This window comes from Temnothorax longispinosus, chromosome 3 (genome assembly GCF_030848805.1).
Source record: "Temnothorax longispinosus isolate EJ_2023e chromosome 3, Tlon_JGU_v1, whole genome shotgun sequence".
Taxonomy (NCBI): Eukaryota; Metazoa; Arthropoda; class Insecta; order Hymenoptera; family Formicidae; genus Temnothorax; species Temnothorax longispinosus.
Window position 1 is genome coordinate 17,905,845 of NC_092360.1, and position 18,318 is coordinate 17,924,162.

The following is an 18,318-nucleotide window of genomic DNA, read 5'->3' on the forward strand; positions in this document are numbered from 1 at the left end:
CAGAATATTTTCCTCTTGATTTTAGAGGATTCCGCTTGAGGCCATACATAAAAATAAAATCCTCTAAGATTTAGAGGATTTCGCTAAAACTAAGATTATATTTTTTGGGGTGATATATAAAATTCATTACACTTATTTAGAGAATATGTAGGTGCACACGAAAAGAACGGTTTTGCTGAAGTATCTAAAAATTTAGCATCTAATAATTTAAAGTATCTAATAATTTTGTTGCATCATCAAAATAATTAATTATAGTATGTCGCTGAAATATGATAATGTAAAAAAAATTTTTAGCAATCAGTTCAAGTTTTCTACATAATTATTTTGATGGTCGAACAAAATTATTTTCAGATCTGTATCCAGTAATTTTTAGATATACTTCAGCAAAACCATTCTTTCCGTGTACTGCTATATATATATATATATATATATATATATAGAGTACGGTATAAGTAGATACAGTAAGTCCACTCCGTGTCGGCGCCTTCGATATAAAGTGAAGTAGTCCGCCATGATGTTGAGTGTAGAAATCGTATGTCTGTCCTTTTCCATCGCTCGCGGAGAAGGACAAACATACGATCTTTCTCCTTCTCCATCTTATTGACCGCCATATTGTTGAGTGTGCAAACCATTTCACGGGTTTTGGCCTGAGTGAACATGCTGTATCTACTTATACTGTGCCTAGAATTAAAAAATAATAACATGCCATTTATTCACAAGTACAAAGTAACGTCAGCTACGCAGAAATTATAGATAATAATAGTACGGGTACAAAATTCGGTTTTGTGAAGCGCAAACGAAAGCCAGAGCCTTATTCACGCATCAGAGTTTCTTACTCACGCATCATGGAAATGTACGCCCTTAATCTATACACCATTCTTCTGTACACTTTTTACAAATATAGAAAGAAGATATCGAAAGATAAAAATGCGTTAAATCATTACAATGTTCGTGAAAATACATGTACACGGGAAATCTCGAGATTTTTAGTCTTTTTTCTCTCTGCGGTAACACAAGCTCACGTTTTCATGCCAAACCGTGTACATGATATCGTGTTAAAACTTACAGTAAATGATCGTTTTGGCCAAACAAATTCGATCGAACTTCAACCAATGACATAATGTGCGTCTTTAAATGGAGGAATAAAAGCTATAGTGATGTAATAAGTCAATATTTTAAAAAATTTGACACACCCCTATGGCTTTAACCCCTGCAAATAAAAAAAAATATATAATATTATACTCAATGTATACAAAATAGAAAATAATAGTAGGCGTTTAACTTGTACATGTAAGTGAATCTCGCGTATCATTAATGTGTACTGTAAAAGTGTACTTGGCGTCTATTTTGCATATAATAAAAAAATATCTTATTAATTATTTCGGCTCGTGCGGAGGGAAATTATTTTATTTTTAGATCTAATTAATTTCTAAATATTGAGCAAGACATAATATAACTTCTTAATGACTAATTAACAGTAAACTCACCATGTTAAGGGAGAATATATATTTTTGATATTAAGGGGATGCTGGAGTCGCGGGCGAACTCGATCAGCGTCGATAAAGAAATGCTCACCGATTCTTACATATACATACAGAGCGCAGGCAAACTCGACCAGCGTCGATAAAGAAGTGCTCACCGATTCTTACACATACATACAGAGCGCCTGCTCTAGGGCTACCCGTTATACTGATCCGTATGTTTTTGGCTGAATTCGGGGAGACGCGTAACATGTGCATATGAAATTTTCTAACATACTTTTCTCTTATACTAAAGCTCGCAGCTCATTTCTGCAAGCACAGGATTTTTTTATTGTATTTCCGTGACGGCTGCAAGGTTTTTGTATACGTACACAGTCTAAAACTTTTATGTGCATCAAATGTTGTCATGAGTCGACCGCAGAATCGAAAATAAAACTGTAATTTTCTAATTTTTTCTCGTTTTTCATACGCAATTGGTGCCTGCCGTCTTCGCTATCGTCCATACTTTAATTCTTAACAAAAAATTTTTAATTTGGTGAAATCAATCAAAAGATTTGTGTGTCTGAAAATATCGCGGTAAAACAGACCTGTCTCCAGCATCCCCTTAATATTATACCACTGAGGATGGCTCGGACAGGAGCCGAAACGTTTGGAATTTTGTAATTCGAGGAATAAATCACATTTATATCTGAACGCACCGTGATCCGCGTTGTGACCCTTACAGCCCTTTCTACTTATATAATTAAGAAGATATTCGATTTCGAAGATGTAACGCGTGAAATTCGACTAAGTCCGCATAAAAATTTTTTTTTTTTTTGAAAGTTTCAGGTGTTCTGATAAGAATTTTAGGTAGAACTCTAAGAGTTCTGATGAAATAATTTGTATGATCAAAAGCGATCCGGTCACTAGTTAAGAAGATATTCAACTTCGAAGGTCTGCCGTGAATGGCATTTGCGTAACTTTTGATGATTTTTTAAAACAATTATAAGATTTTGCAATTTTTTACTTATCAGAAACTCTAGAACTTTTCGAAAGGAATCAAATAAGCTATAACTTATCTTGCGTCTTCCATCCCAGTCTTTCGAATTGTTTAAACACATTGCGAAATTTTTTTTTAATGTATGAAGAATTAACATTGTTTTATGTTGATCGAAATAACCTTGAAAAGTTTCCAATTTATTTACGCCTTGATGTTTTTTTTCTATTGAAAATCCCGACTTTAAAACAAATATAATCTCTATTTTAATAATCGCTACCTTGATCAAGTCCCACCAAGGCCCTTACTGGGTTTCCTTATTCAGGCCACACATATTAATTGAGCTACCCAAAACTGATATCGCCCTACTGAGACCTAGCCTGGCAATAATGTGGAAATCCTTATTAGGGAACCCACGTTTCAGCCCTTAAAGGCCCCGAAGCTTATTAAGGTTGTCTTAACAATTTTCTACACGGGGCGCATTTAACAATTTCTACTTCGGAATTCTCGCACGAGGGTGTGGCGTAACAACGCGGACATTTTTTGGAACAGCAATGTCCTCTGTCTTTACGATACGCAGTGTTGCACGACACGCAAAATTCTTTTTGAGTACCGGCGGCAGCATTCAAATTTAATATCGGATTGTAATGGTGCGAACGCTCGTAATACATTATATTTAAACGGCACATAGGTTCGCGTTCTAACGAGGCGAGTAATTCACTACCGTCGTACAAAGGATTCTCACCGCTACCAAAGTTGCTGGAATTATATACAATTATGGCTATATTTTCATTCGCGAGAAAACGTTGAAAACGCGCGACCTCGAGAACGAGGGAGGCACAAGTTATCTCTATTACCGAGATCTAAAATTGACCGCTTAGTGATGGCTGTTAACCTGTTTGTCGCACCCCCACGCCCTACTGACATCGCAACGTCGAAAACGCGCTCGACGAAATTTTGTGCGATATCGATTCTCCCGTTACTTTGTGCGACCGAGCTCACGAGATCTTATATGTTCTCGGGTGTTAAGTCTCGTGCTGGGCGAAACGATATCCCCGCCGGACCGTGCTCGCCGGCGCCGACTCGAACGATAATCCAACGTAATCTCCCGGCCCAGTCGAACGTAACGCATACGCGTGAATTTCGCGGAACGCGTTTTCTAGCCAACGCACGGTATCGTCGCTTTCGGGTATCGGACGTACTCGAAAACTGGCCTCCCTCCCAAGTATCCGGAAATTTCTGAACTGCCGCGCGTTTTCTGCCACTAAATTTATGAAATTAAAATGTCCGACCTGGTGATGCTGCTGACGTGCCTGCTCCTGATGTTCCTCTTGCTCCCTCTCCACGGAGGTATTTTCCTTCTCCTCCACCTCTCCGTCTCTCTGCGATTGAGATCCGTCAGCGTCGGTAGCAACAGTATTCTCCCCCTCCTTCTCCTCCTCCTCCTCGCTAGCACTCTGCGTTTGCGAATAATCATTATCGTCAGTGTTTGGAGCAACAGCAGCGGTAGGACGGTCCGCACTCCTCCACCCGACTGTACTAAAAAAAAATTAAGAAACTTAGTCTCATGTAATATTTATTACGTTATGATTTATATTACGTTTAAAGAGTTAAAATTTTTTTTCACGACCGCGATAGAGCATACTAAGGTAACTCGCTTTAGTTGCTTTTATCACTAGCGTAGGTCAACGTTCTTTTTTTTTTTAATCTTTGTCTTTTATTAATTTTTCGGAGACAAAAGTCGAACCGGCGAGTAAGAAACATCTAATCAGAAATAATTACTTGTGATTAAAACAATAAATTAGGGAATTAAAAATATAATAGACAAATATTATTACCTTCATAATTGTTAGGTGCGTATCTCTCGTACGGCAATCTAGTTGGACAAAAGTCGATTTTTGAAGATTAATATTTCTTAAAATAAACGATTATATTTTTAAGAAAGATATCTGATAGTTCATTTTCTACAAAATATTTACCATTTACACTTGTAGTTGTGTTATAACAATTATTTGAATACGTCGTATAAATGTCATCTCGCAAAACGTTAAATCATTACTTTAGCAGCGCTTGAGAAAGAAAGAAGTATTCTGCTTATATTGAAGAATATTAAAACTTCAAATTAGATAAACATAAAGAAAGGTATATATTTTTAAATTTTATTAACAAATTTTAATAATAGTTTTTTAATAATAGCGGTATTTTAAGTCAAACATTGCCGATTTTTAATTATAAAATTTTCAAAGTATGAAACTTAGAAAGGTCTAAAAAAAAAAACGCTGCGGATTGCTGCCGTCATTTTACCAGCATATTATTCCTTAGACATTTCTAAGTTTTATCCTTGAAAACTAGCTGCCACTAAGTGCCGCTCTCATAGATACAGCGTTTTTTAGAACTCGCAACTCGTCCGTTTGCGTAAAGATACACGAAACGGTCTCGCGCTGCGCGTGTACTTGGCGAGACTACCGTGTCTCTTGATATTGACATCTATCTATGGTTATAAACGGACGAGTTGCGAGTTCTAAAAAACGCTGTATCTATGAGAGCGGCACTTAGTGGCAGCTAGTTTTCAAGGATAAAACTCAGAAATGTCTAAAGAATAATATGCCTGGTAAAATGACGGCAGCAATCCGCAACGTTTTTTTTTTAGACCTTTCTAAGTTTCATACTTTGAAAATTTTATAATTAAAAATCGGCAATGTTTGACTTAAAATACCGCTATTATTAAAAAACTATTATTAAAATTTGTTAATAAAATTTAAAAATATATACTTTTCTCTATATTTATCTAATTTGGAGTTTTAATATTCTTCAATATAAGCAGAATACTTCTTTCTTTCTCAAGCGCTGCTAAAGTAATGATTTAACGTTTTGCGAGATGACATTTATACAACGTATTCAAATGATTGTTATAACACAACTACAAGTGTAAATGGTAAATATTTTGTAGAAAATGAACTATCAGATATCTTTCTTAAAAATATAATCGTTTATTTTAAGAAATATTAATCTTCGAAAATCGACTTTTGTCCAGCTAGATTGCCGTTTTGGCCCACTGTGCGTCGTCGTCGTCATTGTCTCATCGGTATCACTAATATCATCGTCAATATTATCAATATTATCATCACTCCTCCCTCTCCTCCTCCTCCTCCTCCTTCTCCTCCTCCTCCTCCACCTCGTCCATCACCTCCTGCGACTCTTCTGCGTTTCGAACTTCTTGTTCTTGTTCTTGTTCTTGTTCTTGTTCTTGTTCTTCTTCTTCTTCTTCCTCTTCCTCTTCCTCTTCCTCCTCCTTGTCGTCTTTCATCAATATTCAGTCGATCACCTCGTCGATCGTCGAAACATTATCTAATTCCGATTCTTGTTCTTCTTCTACTTCCCTTCCTGGTAAAATGTAACATTTTGTTATTTCTTTTATTCGTTGCTAAATTTTTATTTTAACTTTTTTTTTTTACTTTACTACGCGGCGTAAATACGACCAAATCGGGTGAGCTCACAATTCTCACCTCCTCTTCTTGTTTTGCTTTTTCTTCCACCTCCTCTTCTTTATCATCATCCAAAACAGTATAAATTATATTTGTTCTATTATACAAATATTGCAAGTGTTAGCTTTTACGTGTTATTATTAGTCTCTTACCAGAAGATAAATTGATTACGGGGATGATGTCTGCGGGTAGTGGTGCCATGATTCTAGCTCTTCTTATAAAATTTAATATTTATAATATTCGTTATTTTTAATGATTAATTAATTTTATTATTTTTAACTTACGTGCTGGTACTGCCTACTGCCTACTCCTCAGCAATGTTTTCTTCCGCTCGGCGTCTCTGTTCTCGTCGGACCGCGACCGGTTGGACAACTGCAATGCGGTTCTCCACTATTAAATTAATTTAAATTTTAATGATAAACCCCACTATATAAAAATTTTAAGCTATTTAAAAAAAATTTAATTGCAATTTTTATTTCTAACACTTACCTATTCCTTCGTTACGACGCAGGAATCTAGCAATATGCCCTTTTCCTGCGTCTTCTTCTTCGTGACCCAAAGCTTCACGCATGTCTAATATGTTCGAAATGATGTTCACCAATCTTTTGTTTCCCCTGCAGTAACCCAGTTCATGCATAACGCATAACAGGGTAGTGGAGCACTCACCCGCGAAACGTGCGAAAAGTTGATAATTCGCCTCTTCGTCGTTTGTCACTGCTTCTACAAACTCACGTTGCTCATTTAAGCAATTGCTTAAATTGCAACTAACTTTTAAAAACTCCACCAAAATTAAACGGACAGCCATTTTTGTAGCATTTTACTTGTCTGACTAACTAAGAGCGTGCAAGACGACTCCAGTACGACCGGACAAGTAAGGACTAACTCTCAGTTATAGTATTATAGGGCTATTTATAGTTGAAAATATTTTCAAAAACTTCTAGAATAATAACGTGACAAAAATTGTCTAACTAAGCCATTGGTTACCAAATTCGAAGCTTTCCCCACTTTTTTCCCACCCTCTCTTACCGGTGGAAGGGAAAGGTTTTCGGAGAAAAGTTATCTTATGCCATAAACCCTTTACCGTCTTGTTCACAAAACCATATTCTTTTATCTAAGGGCTTACAAAGAATTCTTTATTAAATGATTTAAAAAGATAAAAAGAGCTCGGATAGATTTTTGTTGTTTCTTTATTTTTTAGAAATATTTTTATTTAAAATTTAAAAATTTTTTAATTATTACGCTTTTTGTATAAAATTTTTAGCCGATCACTTTATTAACAAATTCTCTTAGCTCCCTATAAACTCCCTATATATCAGAATTCATAGTTTAAACTAAAAAAAAACTAGAAAAGTCTAGAAAAATCTAAAGTTTTCTAATTTTTTATCTGCGCGCGCAGACTAATTTTTCTAAAACGTTGCAAGTGAAGTTAACGTTTTGACTAACGTTACGAAGTCAAAATCATTCGAGTCCTAACGTTCGAAGCGACAAGTTCGCCAGTGAAAAAGTATAACTCTCTCATCTGACTTTTCGATTAATGTGTGTCAGCCGATATTACGAAGAAATAAGAACAATGGCTAGTCACAGAGAAGACGCTAATAATTCTGAGAAACGGATGTTCACTCGCGATATTCTTGATAAAGGGATTTCCGATAAGGGACGCGACTTCGAGGGAAGAAACGAGCAATTACATACGATGCTATCGACAACATATGGACTCAACAGCTCCCATACGAAGAGAATTCATGTGGGTTTGCGAGCAACATCCGAGGGAGTTTTCGTGCCGCTGGTCAAATTAACCGGCAACTGTGCGGACGGTGTTTATTTCGACGAGAAATCGTGGCAGCAGTTTCAAGAGAACATGAGACTCGTGAGCGAATATATCATGGATATATTATTCATCTGCATTACAGTATTGATTGTCTTCGAAAAGAACAAGATATAATGGATGATTAAGTGTAAAAGGTAAAACTTGCAGTAGCGGTAAAAATTAATAAAAGAGGTAATTTTTAATATTTTGAAATATAAATATATTAAAGTTAGATGCATAGATAATTAAATTTATGAACTTTACAATAGTTTTATAAAATGTATATGGTAATACTTATAATTGATTATAATTTTATGTACAGTTGTAAGTATTAAAAAAGAAGAATTAAAAAGAATTTTAAATTTTTGCAAAGTCAATATGCTATCCTTTTTCGATATTATTATAAATTACATATTAGCACGTTGAAGTTAAAGGATATATAAAAACTAATTAGTATATTAGATTATATTAATTATAGTATAATTATTCTCTTTCTTATATTTCACAGTACATATTTTATGGAAGAGAAAAAAGACAAGAAAAATTAATAAGAATGTTTTAAAAAATAACAGAGCAAATTGAGATTTCATATTTCACGAAACAAATACCCCAGGCATTTTAAACTCCCGCGCAGGGTAAATACATTCTTAGAGAACGTACTATTGTCACGGAGATTCTCAAGTATCATAAGTTGTGTGTACGGTGGATGCCTAGGATGCTAGGTGCCTAGGGTGCCTAGGATTTCAGATCTTAAACCATCTCTCATATAGCCCTGACCTTTGCTTCCTCTGATTATCATGTGTTTGGATTGATAAGAGTCGAAAAAGGCAGAGAGAAAGAAAGAGAGGACAGAGAGAAAAAGTGAGAAATAAAAAGAAAGAGGTGAGCCTTAATATAATAATTAAACTTATATTAGTGCGTAATTCGTCGACGATGAAGATGGTGGTAGCGTGTGTGTTCGTAATTTCTTCGTTCTTCATGATTGGATATGACAAAGTTAAAGATTACAACTAAAAGAAAAAGAAGAAAAGTCGAGAGAAACAGAGAAAAAGAAAAAGAAAGAAACAGAGAGAACGAGAGAGAGAGAGAGAGAGAGAGAGGCGGGGCCGGAGAGTTAAGAATTCACTTTCGTAATCAAAGAGATAAGAAGCATGTTAAAAATTTTGTATATAAAAATTGTACGTATTTTTTTTGAGGTTTTTAATTAATTATTAAAAGTGTATTTATATATCGTTGCAAAAAACATAAAATTAATTTAAATAAAGATTTTTCTGTACAAAGTCATTTGAAAGTGTCACGTTTTGACTGTCGTTGTTCGTCCGTTTTTTGGTCAATGCATTTAAGCAATTTACCAAGGATTTGGACAAGTCGTGTGAAGGATATTATATTATATTATATTTATTATTCGGGACCAAAAAGATATCTGAGTTTATACGTCTGGTAACGAGGATCAGTTTTATCTATTTGATTATCAAATAGATTAAATAGATCAAATAGATTAAAAATCAAACATAGCTCTCTTATTATTGTTGCTGTCTATATTCCGCCGGGCTCTTCACCCGATGTTTACGATTCCCACGGGCGCCTGGTATTCGACATGCGCTGTGTATATCCTGATGCCAGTTTTATTGTTCTCGGTGATTACAACTTACCAAATATTTTATGGCAGCATAATTATTCCTCGTTAACTTATGCTCCCATGAATGGTTTCCATCCAAAACAGGCTGATGTAGTTACCGAATATTTCAATCTTTGCAATTTCTGTCAACATAACACGGTGAAAAATGCGCTGGGATATGAGCTTGACCTCATTTTCTCATCTTTTGAGAGCCTCCGTGTATTTGCTGCCTATGAGCCTCTTATTCCTTGTGATATATATCATCCTCCACTCATATGTTCCCTGCCTTTTTCAAGCACTGCTTGCTCCCCTGTTGAAACTGCACGAAAACTCTGTTTCGAGCAAGCCGACTACTCAGCTATTATGAATTATCTTAACCAGATTGACTGGGACACTGCTTTAGAGAAGCTCTCAGTAAATGAAGCAGTAGATTTCTTATATTATCACCTGAACACCGCTATTACTATGTTTGTTCCCTCCCGTTCCATTTTTAAATCCTCTTATCCAGTTTGGTTCAACAAAAGAGCTGATTTCTCTTATAAAGGCAAAAAAATCAGCTCATTTAAGATATAAGTATACACAAACTTATTCCGACTATCTATCCTTCTCTTACCTTAGAGCAAAGTGCAAATCTTTATCTACTGCATGCTGGGCAAACTTTATCAATAGAACTGAAAGCACCATAACGGATAACACAAAACTTTTTTGGAAATTTATAAAAAACATTAGATCCTCAGAGCCTCATGCCTCTTTTATTTTACACAATGATCACCTTGTGCAGGACAATGAGGTTATCGCAAACTGCTTCGCTGATTATTTCGAATCTGTCTACTCCGGCGACGACGGAAATATGTTGAACCTGAAATAGATCCTAAACTGGCTCACTCCCTGAATCTTCTCTCCTTGGATATATCTATAGAAGAGGTGTATAATGAAATTGATAATCTCTCCCTTAATTGCGCCGCCGGTGTGGATGGTATTCCTCCATCGGTCTTTAAGTCGAGTATTTTTATTGCATCAAGGTTTTTATGGATAATATTTAATAAATCACTAAAGATGGGCTCATTTCCTGCACTTTGGAAACAATGTCTTGTCTCCCCGATTTTTAAAGGAGGTGAACGTCAATTTGTTACTAACTACCGTCCTATTTGTAAGCAAAGCATAATGCCTAAGATCTTTGACTGCATTGTGGCTCGCAAGCTTGGATCGCTCTGCAAAAACCTTATTATTGTCGAACAACACGGATTTGTCCCTGGACGATCCACGACTACAAATCTGGTAAATTACTATAATTTTTTAGCAAATATTGTTGAGAGTGGTTCCCAAGTTGACTCTGTGTATACTGACTTTGCGAAAGCGTTTGATTCTGTGAATCGTACTCTTTTATTAGGTAAACTGCGAGCTTATGGAGTCGAGGGCTCTCTTTTGCGCTGGATCTCATGCTTTCTCTCAGACAGAACACAAATTGTAAAATATAAAAACAGTATGTCTAGAAGCATAATTGTCTCTTCCGGGGTGCCGCAAGGGTCGCATCTTGGCCCCCTTTTATTTATTTTATTTATTAACGATATCGCTATGTATATTAAATATTGTTTTTTTTTTACTATATGCGGATGACTTGAAAATGTATCGAAAAATCAATGGACTTGCTGATGCTTTACTGTTGCAACGTGATCTGCATGAACTTGAGGTCTGGTGTAGAAGAAACTGCCTTCGACTTAATGTTTCTAAATGTTTCGTTATACATTTTACACACAAATACAACCCGCTTTTGTATGACTACATACTTGATGGCTCACCACTCTCAATAAAGTATAACGCTCGTGATCTGGGAGTTATGTTTTGCGCTGACTTATCATTCAACAATCACATTCAATCTATTGTTTCATCTGCGTATAAAATGCTTGGCTTCATCCTCCGCTGGGGTAAATATTTTGTAAATATCTCCACTTTGAAATTGTTATACTGCTCGTTGGTTCGCCCAAAATTGGAATATTGCTCCACTGTATGGTCTCCTTATTACAAATGTCATATTGAAAAGATAGAACGCATACAACATAAATTCTTACGCACGGTAGCCTACCGTACGGGTAATCCTATGGCTTTTACCTGCCATGACTACTATCCCATTTCAATAAGACTGAATTTAATGACTTTAGAGAACAGGAGATTAATCTTTGACCTAGCATTAATTTTTAAAATATTAAATAGTTTTATCGATTGTCCTAACCTTTTAAAAGATATTTATTTAAATGTTCCAATCAGAGACTTAAGACAATCTTCCATCTTTTATGTTCAATATCACCGCACTTTATATGGCGTAAACTCATGTTTAAATAGGATGACTATCTCTGCAAACAACTATTCTAGCTTAGTTGATTTCTTCGGCGGCAATGTGTCTGCGTTCAAGCGGAAACTTATCTGTTTACTCTCCTAACATAACTTTTCTTTTCTAATTGTAATTATATTTTTATTCTACTTTAGATAATTTTTATAATCTACTTTCTGTCATGTATACACTAAAGGGTTTACCCCGTAAATAAAGATTATTATTATTATTATTATTATTATTATAATTAGGGTAATCAACGTCGAAATCGACAGGGATAGGTTTAAATGAAGGTGCGTTTTCTAGTTTTTGCAATTGTTGGAGGAAGGGGAGAGGATCTTGATTAGAAATGACTGCTTGTTTAATCTGGAATCTGATTCGTTTAATTCGAACGCGCCTACCTCCTTTCTTCGTCATTCAGCCGCGTTCACGAAAATGAATTTTAAGCTCGCCACACTCTTCGGCAGCGCTCTAAAACCAATCCGCCACACCCTCTGCTCGCCACACTCTTCGTCAGCGCTCAGATCGTCAGCGTAGAGGTCAAATTCACTTTCGGGAATTTATCGAGATTATTGTCTTTTCTGGAAACCAACCCCGTAATCGCCACGGCAGCGAAAGTACTGGGCCCCTATTCTCGAATCACTCGCAAACTTGCGCATACGCACGATTCGAGCGGTCGAAGATGCGAATACGTTCAACAACTGCTATTCTCGAATGAAAGATTTGAGTGCTCGAAACTAGATGGGAATCGTGCGCATACGAACACGAAATACATCTGGCAACAGTGCAAATTGGTGCAAATATTAACCTAACTGACATTTATATTTGTAAGTATAACCTCTTTTCTGCTCACTACTCTGCACGTGTCGATACAAAGGACGTATTTTAGACATCAAGGTAGCAATTCGATAGACAATTATATTCCATATACGAGCTAAATATAATATAACTTATATTAAGATTTAGTGATTTATAGACGTGCAATTTTATTGGAAAACTAATCCAACAAATAAGACAGTGGTTTAGACATGCAATTTTATTGGAAAACTAATCCAAAAACTGTCTTTTTGCAGACTGGCGAATTGATAAAGAGGTCGGCGCAAATTCCGATTCAGTGTATGGATCAAGCATCGGGAATAATTTTTATTAAATCTAGACATATCTCGCGTTTTCAAATCAAGGTAATTAATATTTTTTATTTAAGCTATTGTATATTGATGTATGTACATACATGGCTTAGGGAATATGTTATTGAGTATAGAGGTTGTAAATAATGAGGTACATATTCAGTATGCAAATTTCTTTTTATTTTTTACAGCATCATGGATAAAAAGAAAAGAACCGGTAATATAACAGAAGAACAAAGAAGTTTGCTCATCGAATTTATGAAAGTTCATCCAGAATTAGTATCGGGAAAGTTTTCTAAAACTTTTACGTACGATCATGCAGCCAAGTTATGGCAAGAAGTAACCGACATTTTGAATGCTTGCAACGGTGCCGAGAAAAATTGGAAATCATAGCGCAAGGTAATTACATTAATTATATACTAATTTTTATAATTATATATTTTTTCATAATTATATTTACAGGATATTTACTAATCTACTAAATATACCAAACATTTAATTCCAAGGCAGCGATCATGTTACTTTTCCCGTATGGCGGAAACGTGAAAAGTGAAAAGTTTCACGTGGCTATCTTCTTCTATTGGTGTTGAATAGAAAGAGATAATTTTTCACTTTTTACGTATCCGCCCTATGGCAAAAGATACATGATTGATCTCCAGAAATTAATAACAAAAAATTTATTTCTAGTGTTGGCAAGATTATCGCTTTTGTAGTAAAACGAAGCAAGCAGGGATAAACGTGGAACGACGTAAAACGGGAGGTGGAGCACAGTGCAGTGCAGTTCTTACACCAGATGAACGAGAATTATTGGATTTAATTCCAACATCATTAACTAAGGGTCATGCAGATATTTCGGAATCATGTATGGACATTACTTTGGGCGAAGAGGTTTGTAATAAAAATTCTTTTATAATGCTATTTTCTTAGTTTAATAAATAATTAGAATTATTAATTGCTACTTATATCTGTAGGATGACTTGGTAGAAGCAGAAAATATAGAATATCTTGATGATGACATTGATGACTATAATGTCATTCAAGCTTCAATAGCTGGTTCTGCTATACAGGCAAGTGAGGCAATCATCGAAACATCAAATATTAATAACAACAACGAAAATACTGAAAATTACGATCCATCTACGATGACAAAGTCGAAACGGATATCCTCGAGGCAAAAAGTAAATGAAGTAAAAGATTCTACCCGTATTTTAGCCGATGTTGCAGAAAAGACATATACTATGAAGAAGAAATTTTGCGACGACCTCATACTATGTAAGAAAAGAACGGCCAAAGCTCAGGAGCGCATGGCAAGAGCTGCGAAGAAATGTGCAAAAAATAATTGCAGCACGATGTGATTATACTCGTATGTTATTATAATCTTCAGTTTTTTATTTCAACTACGGTTTTTGCTTTAAGAATATTATATTACCTCTAAGAAAATGTTTTTTTTTTTACATTTTATTTTATGTTTATTCGTAATTTTATATGTAATGTGTGTAACGGTAATTCGTAATTTTTTATGTAATGTGTGTGACATACTAATTTTATTTTTATTTACGTAATTAATTTTAATTTACAAAATTATGTCACTAGCAATTATGGCACTAGTCGGTATTTTTATTTGTCAAGGTACACACATTCTTATTGTGATATTTGCATACTACAGAAATGTATTACGAAAATTTACCAATATATTTGCCAAAAACTAGAAATACTTAGGTGTTAAATAAATACTAAAATGAAAAAGTTTATGTAGTTGTAATGTAAGAGAGAGTTACTTTTACTTATGTTAGATTATACTTAAAACATACATACACGCAGTGATACAAACAAATTTTAAATAATATATAAATTAAAGTTGATTAATAATAAATAAACGATTGTTAAGAAATTAATTTTCTGTCTTTTATTTTATATATTTATCTAATAATTACAAAGAGTATATATTGTGTGTAATTCAAGTAAAATAGTTTCTAACTATTTGATTTTGGACTAATCGGCCTGCTGCTAAATCCGGATTGACCCTACGTGCATTTCTTATTTCTGGAATAATATCGCAGTCATCAACATACATTCCAAAATCTAATAGATCATCCCCTTCTTCCGGTAACGGATCTGGTACGTTATGTGCTATGCACATATTATGGAGAACAACACAGGTGTTGATTATTTTAGAAGCTATAACTGGAGAATAGTGTAATACTCGATGCTTTAGACAACAACGAAATCTCATTTTTAAAAGGCCATTACACCTTTTAATCAACGAACGGCACGACATTTGTCGTTCATTATATCGACCTTCTGGGGTCATCGGCTGTGCGTTAGCAATAGGCGTTAGCAACCATGGTCGTAAAGGGTATCCTGAATCACCTGCAAATTGAAGCAATTATTATATGAGAGTTTAAAGCATGCGTATGAAAACACGTATAAACGAAATAAAAAGTTGCATAAATATATTGTACATACCGAGCAAACAGAAAGTATTTCTTCCATATCTTGCATATATTTGTTCCGCTAGTTGTCTAGCATTTGAATTATTCCAGATATATACATCATGTGAGCTTCCCGGAAATCGTGCATTTACATTTATGATTCTTAATCGAAAATCACATATCTAAAAAGGAAAATGGAGTTTTATATATATATATATATATATATATATATATATATATATATGTGTGTGTGTGTGTGTGTGTGTGTGTGTGTGTGTGTGTGTGTGTGTGTGTGTGTGTGTGTGTGTGTGTGTGTGTGTGTGTGTGTGTGTGTGTGTGTGTGTGTGTGTGTGTGTGTGTGTGTGTGTGTGTGTGTGTGTGTGTAAATATATATATGTTACTGTTGTAAAAAGTATAATATACGTACTAATTGAACATTTATTGAGTGGTATCTTTTACGATTAACATATGCATGCTCCGGATAAACCTCATCATTAATTTTAGGAGGGAATATTGCAACATGTGTGCAATCAATACACCCATAAACACCTGGGAATTTGTAGTTCCGGTAAAATCAGTATATGTATAATACAAAAATATTTATATGTCTCTTTGTCACTTGTATGTATATAATATATTTATATATGATATTTGAATATTTCACACATTACATTTATAAGATCGTAAATTACCCATTACGCAGATAATTAAGTTCTGCTCTAGTACGAGGAAATCGTATCCACTTTTTCATTACGTTAGGTTGATTAGCGGCATTAATTACTTCGTGAATACTTCTTGATATTGAAGACTGACTAACGGCAATGTCCACATTGTTACCTATATCCATTTGATAACTACCGCTTGCAAAAAAACGTAATGCAGAGAATATCTACTAGACAAACAATATAAATAAATTATTAAAATGAGTTAAATTATGTATTATTAAAGCAGATTTCCTCGATGGTTGCTGCATAAAAGGTTGAACATCTTCAATGAATTCATTAACTACATTTTTTGATAGTCTAAATATCTTGATAAACCGATTATCACTTAATTCAAACGGATCACGTTCATCAAAAATTTGACGAGGATTCCGTTCTGCAGCAATTTCGGCAGCTTCTAATTCATTTAATCCAATAGCTTGATTTATTAACTCCAATATTTTGCCAAATATGTGTCTTTTTTTTAACAGAACGTATGCGCAATTAGAGATGCGAGTGCTTGTTATCCACTCGTTGCATTGCGAGTGAAAATTTGCGAATGCGCTACCGTCCGCGCACGCATTTTTGGTTCGAGAATACACTTTTGAATTTGAGCGCTTGCAAATCAGTACTTGCGCATACGCATTATTTCGAGAATAGCCCCCCTGTAGTGCGATTCTGTAACTCGTTATGAGGTATCGACTATCGTTGCGCAGATATTTTATATGGTAAAAAAGCTGCGCAATTGTCGTTATAGCTCATAACGACGGCATAACGAGTTACAGAATTGCACTACTGGATCGCCACACTCTTCACCCAAAAAAAAATATTCTGCCGATAAGTGGGGAATTCCTCTTAGCAGTTCCTCTAAGCAAAAAATCTTACATGAAAAATATCCTTCTTTAAGTAATACGTATTACTTTATAAATGAGTGGATGCGTAAGCTATAATCAAGAGTAAATTCCTCTACAGTAAATTCTACTATTAGCCTCTTAAAATAAGAGGATATGCTAGATATTTGCGGCGCGCGCGTTAAAGTTAAAAGACGATCGTCTTATTAGCTACGCGATGCGTACGCTACCACACGAGACGCCCGTGTAGAAAGTTCAGCCCCTTGCACAATGCCAGGCAACAGGCAATAGGAACAGGAAATAATAAAAAATCGTTAATTACAACCTAAAATATTCGAATGTTATGATTTGTTGGCAACAGGCAATAGACACATAATTTCCAACGTGACGGAAACTCCTGTGTCTATTGCCTGTGTCACTGTTTATTCTGCATTTATACATTGATTTCTGATTTTTATTCCCTGTTCCTATTGCCTGTTGCCTGGTATTGTGCAAGGGGCTTTATTAAGAATGGCCTTATATAACATAAGTCCTCGATCATTAGTTATATATTAGGGATGCCATAAGAAACGTTTTCTTATTTTTGTCTATTGAGGCCCTTGTAAGGATTTGATAAGAATGTTTTAACGTTTTAACTTTATAAACATACTATTTTCATAAATATATTTACGAACACAAAATTTCATAATAAGCCGGCACTGGTTTCTGACATTCACCCGACATTAAGAAATATTATATCATATATCTTATATCCAATTCAAAATTTTATTACTCTTTTTAAACTGAATTTGTTTATTAAGATGATTTTTGGAAAATTATATATTTGCGCTGGTTATGTAGACAATATATAACACTTACATCAAATTAAGAAGTGGTCTACCATGTAAGGCAGTTGGCTCACGATCTAGAGGTCCCGAGTTCGATCCCACCAAGGTAAGTGTTTTTTCCAATACAAGAAAATATTTATAATCATAGACTACATCTTAAGAAACAAATTTAGTTATAAAATAGTAATAAAATTTCAAAATAAATAATTTTTTTTATTTATTTCGGGTGAATATCGGAAATCATGTCCTCTAATATTGAGAGGACTGCACAATCTTGAATCTAGAGTCTCATGATTAGAGGATATTCCTCTACAGTTTAAAACATCTTCTTAAGGCCCTATTTCAGAGGAAAATCCTCTAGCATGAACCAGGAACCGCTAAACTGCAGAATATTTTTTTTTGGGTGTTCGTCAGCGCCCCAGCACAGATCGCCACGGTTTGTCAGCGGAAACTGCGAGTCGGAATGCCAGAAGTGACAGTGATTATTACGACTCCCAAGAATCAACCCCGCAATTGCCACGCTTTCGGCAGCGAAAGTACTGGATCGCCACACTCTTCGTCAGCGCCCCAGCACAGATCGCCATGCACGCTTTGTCAGCGACTACCGCGAGTCGAATCTTAGAAGTGATCGATTAAGAATACGAGATGAGATTCCAGATTTTCAAATTTGTTCCTTTTCAAACT

The 18,318-nt window shown here is 35.0% G+C and overlaps 2 protein-coding genes and 1 long non-coding RNA gene across 4 annotated transcripts; 1 reads left to right on the plus strand and 2 right to left on the minus strand.

Annotated features, from left to right (window-relative positions):
* Positions 1-2,742: 2,742 nt before the first annotated feature.
* LOC139810102 (uncharacterized) lies at positions 2,743-6,747 on the minus strand. The gene is made up of 4 exons (XM_071773426.1): positions 6,432-6,747; positions 6,251-6,332; positions 3,522-3,996; positions 2,743-3,320 (listed from the first exon to the last, which is right to left on the minus strand). The coding sequence occupies exons 1-4, from the start codon at positions 6,745-6,747 to the stop codon at positions 2,904-2,906; spliced, it is 1,290 nt and encodes a 429-aa protein (XP_071629527.1). The 3' UTR covers positions 2,743-2,903.
* A 5,629-nt stretch (positions 6,748-12,376) lies between these two features.
* Positions 12,377-14,656, plus strand: LOC139809581 (uncharacterized). 2 transcript variants are annotated; one of them, XR_011731138.1, is made up of 4 exons: positions 12,377-12,523; positions 12,770-12,877; positions 13,015-13,711; positions 13,795-14,656. It is a non-coding gene; the product is annotated as an uncharacterized lncRNA (long non-coding RNA). The 2 variants fall into 2 exon arrangements; XR_011731137.1 differs by having other exon boundaries at positions 12,482-12,593; positions 13,795-14,655.
* A 60-nt stretch (positions 14,657-14,716) lies between these two features.
* On the minus strand, positions 14,717-15,823 carry LOC139810103 (putative nuclease HARBI1; the record flags this gene model as incomplete). Its single annotated transcript, XM_071773427.1, has 3 exons — positions 14,717-15,193; positions 15,290-15,437; positions 15,683-15,823. Coding segments are annotated over 3 exons (702 nt in total), but the record flags the coding sequence as incomplete, so codon positions are not given.
* Positions 15,824-18,318: the final 2,495 nt, after the last annotated feature.

What these genes read in the sequence shown, in the direction of transcription:
- LOC139810102 (XM_071773426.1), bottom strand. Translation starts at nt 6,747, where the DNA reads ATGGCTGTCCGTTTAATTTTGGTGGAGTTTTTAAAAGTTAGTTGCAAT. An exon ending in GCGTCGTAACGAAGGAATAG is followed by an intron (nt 6,333 to 6,431) that starts GTAAGTGTTAGA and finishes TTAATTTAATAG; the next exon opens with TGGAGAACCGCATTGCAGTT. An exon ending in AGTCGGCGCCGGCGAGCACG is followed by an intron (nt 3,321 to 3,521) that starts GTCCGGCGGGGA and finishes GGTCAATTTTAG; the next exon opens with ATCTCGGTAATAGAGATAAC.